This window comes from Citrus clementina, unplaced genomic scaffold, assembly GCF_000493195.1.
Source record: "Citrus clementina cultivar Clemenules unplaced genomic scaffold, Citrus_clementina_v1.0 scaffold_3, whole genome shotgun sequence".
NCBI lineage: Eukaryota > Viridiplantae > Streptophyta > Magnoliopsida > Sapindales > Rutaceae > Citrus > Citrus x clementina.
Window position 1 is genome coordinate 12,327,951 of NW_006262339.1, and position 5,549 is coordinate 12,333,499.

Sequence of the window (5,549 nt, forward strand, 5' to 3'; positions counted from 1 at the left end):
CTACGATAATGTCTAGATTATTTAATTTATAGCTTCAATCCAAATCATCTGTGCCCTCCACAAGATTCTGTCGGTATGGAGCAATGCAAACATCATTTATTTTTTATTAATCATAAGGCAGGCAATATAGTAGCCAAAGATAGAAAGTACATAAAGATCATTATTTTCTGAAGTACAATAATATTTAATGATAAATTAATTAGAACTACGGCGCATGAAATTTGCTGCAATCAAGGCTTGCCACCAGGGCCAGGTTTTTTTCTGGGGTCATGCTTTGGATTGGGACCTGCATCATCATAATCCAGCACTGCACCAAGCATCAACCTCTTCCTCATATTCATGTCCTTTATACACAAAATAAATAAATAAATAAATTACTACAAATTAATTAAAGGCTCTTTTCAAAAAATAAAATTAATTAAAGGCTTTGTATAATATTGCACGATATCAAAAAGTAAAAACGTATACGAACTGCCCATTGGTCTGCTGAATCCTTTATTTTCTAGGTTTGCACCAATTACTCTTGGTTATTCTTTGTATTTTAGAAATAAAAAAATGATGTCTACCCTAGAAATGATTTCCACTTCAACCTCCCTCAGACAAATTTTTAAGGTAACTTTGTCATTGATTCAAATTTTAAGGATATCTCAAAAAATTTCGACTTTTATTTGTTCTTGTGTGGAGTTGAGATGGAGTTAGAATTAACTCTCTATCGTTAAGCTAAAAAAAATCCAAAAGTCCATGTTAGTACTTCCATTAGCATTGGATCTAATTTTCAAAAGTATAATAATATATTTATCTGATATAACCAAAGATTACTTCAAATAAATATAACATGCAACGGGGGAAATATAGAGAATAATTAAATTTTTTTGATGAAAATAGATATGCGACAGGAAACGTTTAAGATAATTTTTAAAAATATAATTGAATAAATCGTAGAGTTAAAAAGAGCATTTACCCTTAAATAAAAAATAATTTTTTAAGGTTCGGGTGGGGAATACTATAAAATTCTCATCCACTAAACAACAAACCTAATCCTTAATCATACTAAAACTCGAGTGACTGCGAACTCATGAAGTGCATTCACAGTCAACGAAGCTAGCTCGACGGCTATGAATATTAACATTATTCTTCACATTATATTACGTTCGTTGGATATGTATAATATGCTTTAACTTTATTTATTTATTTTTTAACTTGGTATTATAAAATTCATATAGCTTCTATACACACTACCTTGTCAAGTGAGTGTTTAGAGTGCATGTTATTGATCTTGAAGCCTTCAACCATGCCTACAAAATAAAAAGTATACTGTCACAATTTGAAACTTAAATATTAAGATAGATTATATTTTATGTGTAGAGATGCATGATATCAACTAATTTAGAAAATAAATTCTCACCTGAAGATAATAAGAGAATATTGAATAGGAGATAAAGTAGAAGAAAGGTCTTGATCCTAAGAGCAGCCATTGATAATATAGAGTATGGAGCAATTGATGCTTAATTCACAGAACGAGGATGAGACGGGGGACGAAGGGTCTGCTTTTATTCTCAATTGTGAGTGGTAGGAAATGTGGGTTTATAGCTGTTGTGATGGTGAAACCCCACCAAATAGCAACAGAATTATAATGAAATGCAATAGCCCTTTTTCCCACAAGCCTTAAAGTCAAATATACTATTTTAATATGTTACATATCATCAAAAAAGCAAAAAACAAAAAAACAAACAGTCCCTTATTGCATGGCTCTAAGTCCATAAGCCATTTTCAGCTAGTTGGCTTTTTCGTGTTCTGTCAACGTTTGCATAAGTCAATCTGCTTTTCTTCGCCCTATTCTGTCTGTGGATCTTAATGCGCCACCAGCACTCATTTCTGATGACCATCTCATTTTATTGATTTTTTAGGTTATATTACATTATTGCTGTTATTGTTCAAAAGGCCAGATGTCAGATGACTTACCCCCAATACTTACCCCTACATGTACTACTTGCACCCATTGTTTTCCAATAGGAATTATGGAATGATGAAAATTAATTAAAGATGCTTGAACTTGTGTCTGCTTCAAGTTACAACAAAAAGGTTTGTTTTCCTCAAATGATAATTCATTGTTAAAAGTATCTTTAATGGTTGGATATCGGAATTTAAAATTGCTGCATGCAATTATATATACATATATATATATATATTGGATCCCAAGTACTTTGTAAACTTCAGCTCTAATATTATATTAATTGCACCAATTATTTTAGAAAAATTGACAGCGACACCTTGTATATTCATATGTATTACGCCACGTCCAATATATGGATTTAAGCTTTAACATAATATTGCAGCAAATATTTTAGGAAGAAGGACGGTGACACCCATAGTTTTGTGAAGTGGTCTTTGAGACCCTTCTTTACATAAATATTCATATTTTTTGGGAGCACAAACTCTCTTTTGTGTTCCCCAATGGTCAAATGAATTAATCTATTTTTTTTTTCTTTTTCTTTTTTTACATACAAACTCTCTTTTGTATTCAGCAATAGTCGCACAAATTCTTGATATTTGTTTTTTAAAAAAATATCTCTGTCTCAAATGGAATTCTTGTGATTTTTTATAAAAATAAGGGAGGTTTTGTGACCATTTCACCAAATTTTGAAAGCGCCGTTAGTTTTTTCATGTTTCATTTGTTTCTCATGAAATAATAGAGTTAAGGTATCTGTAGAACTATGAATCTATGATACTCTTTATTTTTATTCTTGAACTTTTAAAAATTTATGACTTATAATTAATTTTTTTTAATGGCTTATATTTACTCTTTTGAGAGATTTACATTTGTTTTTCAAATTAACCACATATCTTGTTATTTTTTATAATTAACTATCATTCACAAATTAGATTCTCGATTTTTCAACAATATAACGGAAGCCATAAAAATTGAAGCTGTTAAAGCAATGCTTTGAATACTTAAAACAATACTTTGAATACCTATTAAAAAAAAAATTGGTAAGTGCTACTGTAGAAGTACCTCAAAAGCACCCTAAATTAGTGAGAAAATGAATTTTTTGGCCCTCTACGGACGGTGATGGTATGTGGACTTCACTTTTCCAAAACCAAATTATGTATTGAGAATTATAGATGTTCTAAATCCTTCATTGAGACTTTCTTTTCCGCGGTACCAAGCGCCACTTTGATCATGAAGCGAATGAATGATATGAAACAAATGTCTGAATTCTACAATTTTCTTAATTTCAGATATTTTCATAATTTTATTTTTTTAAGCTTATGTCTGAATTTTAGACGGTTCAAATAAAAAAAGTAAATATTTGTAACTTTTATCTGAGTAGAAAAAAGTCAAAATAGGAAGTAAAGATTATATCTCTAAATATCCCTATCAAATTTATCTATTTCTTAAACTATAAAATCTAATCACCTTTTCTTAGTTTTGACTTATAAGAACATAAATGTCAAATAATCATTTTGGGATGTTTTTATTTATAAAAATAAAACAGAATGCCACTTATATTCAAAGATTTAGAAAAAATAAACATATGATTCATACAGTTATATTCAAACCATTTAAACTTCAATTAAATTGAAACTAGTTCCAATTTCAAACAAAAATTATAAACAGTATGTAACTTTTTCATCCTCGTATTTCAACTTTCATGTATCACTTTAGATGGAGAGAAACATGGTGAATGGCCTACAGATGAAATCAAAGAGAACATTTTTAAATTCGTCGAAAGTTGAATTTTGGTGAGGTAATGGCAATGCATTATTGTTATATTTAGTGGAAAGAAGCACTACCAAAAATGCCACAGCACAAACAATACTTTGAACTTCCAGCACCTAATCGTTTTGTAATCATTTAATTAAGACAAATGAATTAGATTTATCATCTTTCAGGAGACCATGTGCTGGTAATGATGGTGTTCACAGTCGTGGTGTATGGGGTTATTCACTAGTAATCTTATTAAAAACATTACTTTTGACGACCTAGAAAGGTTGTCGAGAAACAAAATGATAAGAGTTCTAATAAATGCAAACAAGTGCACATAACTTAATGATACAATTAAGTACACATAACAATTTCTGTAGTGAAATTGTTTGTTAAACCACTTTATGATTATACAAGAAAGTGAATTGTAATTGAGCAGTTTTGGAGGAGTTAAAATGTTGATCTAGAGAATATATTTGATGTCTCCCTTAAGTCGATGGATGCGTGAGAATCTCTTTATTTTTTTTTTTATTTTTTATCTAACACACACTTATTAGTGAGGTTCTAACCCAAGACTTGAGTCTTAAGAAAGTCAGTCGCTCATTATCACTAGAGTTAGATCTTGAATTAAATATGATCTCTCTTTACATACTGAGAGTTCTATAGAGAAATTATTAACTTCCCTTTAATTGTCCGAATGGATCTAGTTTTGAGCCCTTGAACAAGTGAAAAAAAATAGGATTTATTAGTGTACAATTAAATAAACTTGTGAATATTGGTTGTCAACATATCTTGAATTATTGAGTACAACTTTTGTGTTAGATGTAAGTTACATAAAATATAAATCAGCCACACTCTCATTAAGTTTATAATCAAAATGCTATAGCATAATAAGTCTATCATATGTCAGGCTAAGTCTCAACTGATTACTTATAGGACAAAATCTCGTTTAGTCTCTATATTTTGAGGTTAGTACTTATTTAGTCCTTATAATTTTAAAAATGATTCAAAACATTCCTAACGTTAAACTATTGACACCATTGCCGTTACTTTGTATTCCTTTTATCTTTTTTTACAATATTACCCTTTTTGCAATATTGTTTCTTTTTTTGGACATTAATAAAAAATAAAATTACCAATTTAACCCCAAAACTAAAAAAAACCAAAGAAAATATATATTAATCTTTGTGGAAGCTATATAAAAATAAATAAATATTGTAAAAAAAATTAAATTACTAATTTTTTCGACATTAATAAAAAAATTAATATACTAACTCCTTGTGGAGTATTCAAAAAAATTAATATAATTTTTTTTGTTTCTAATTTACTTTTTTGGGTTAAATTGATAATTTAATTTTTCATTTTATTAATGTCCAATAAAAAAATATTATTGTACAAGAATAATATTGTAAAAATAAGTCAAAAAGAACAAAAAGTAACAGTAAGTGTGTCAATACTTAATAGTAAGAATGTTTTGAGATATTTTTAAAATATAAAAACTAAATAGGTATTAATCTCAAAATATAGGGATTAAACGAGATTTTATTCTTACTTATATTATTATTTCTGTTAGGGGGAAAATGGAATATTAACAAAAGGATGTTCGTGTCATTGAAGGGTAGGAATAAAAGAACATTAAATGTAGCTAAGCTATAACGAGTACGTTGAAGATTAATATAATTTTAAGAAAAAAATACAAAAAGGGAGTGTTCATCCTAATAAGGGCGAAATGGGAAAAATATTATCCAATCGATGGGCAGTGAGGGCTTTCTATCAACAAAAAAGAAAATTGCTCCTTTAGCTTAAAACTAGGAACGAATGAGAAAGCAGCTTGTAAGAAAAC

The 5,549-nt window shown here is 28.9% G+C and overlaps 1 protein-coding gene across 1 annotated transcript; it reads right to left on the bottom strand.

Annotated features, from left to right (window-relative positions):
• Nucleotides 1-211: 211 nt before the first annotated feature.
• Nucleotides 212-1,534, bottom strand: LOC18048289. The gene is made up of 3 exons (XM_006441081.2): nt 1,406-1,534; nt 1,240-1,295; nt 212-344 (listed from the first exon to the last, which is right to left on the bottom strand). The coding sequence occupies exons 1-3, from the start codon at nt 1,473-1,475 to the stop codon at nt 231-233; spliced, it is 240 nt and encodes a 79-aa protein (XP_006441144.1). The 5' UTR covers nt 1,476-1,534; the 3' UTR covers nt 212-230.
• Between the last annotated feature and the right edge of the window lie 4,015 nt (nt 1,535-5,549).

Coding starts and splice junctions, on each gene's coding strand:
- LOC18048289 (XM_006441081.2), bottom strand. CDS start 1,475: ATGGCTGCTCTTAGGATCAAGACCTTTCTTCTACTTTATCTCCTATTC. Junction 1,296..1,405: donor TATTCTCTTATTATCTTCAG/GTGAGAATTTAT, acceptor TTTATTTTGTAG/GCATGGTTGAAGGCTTCAAG. Junction 345..1,239: donor CTAAACACTCACTTGACAAG/GTAGTGTGTATA, acceptor TTGTGTATAAAG/GACATGAATATGAGGAAGAG.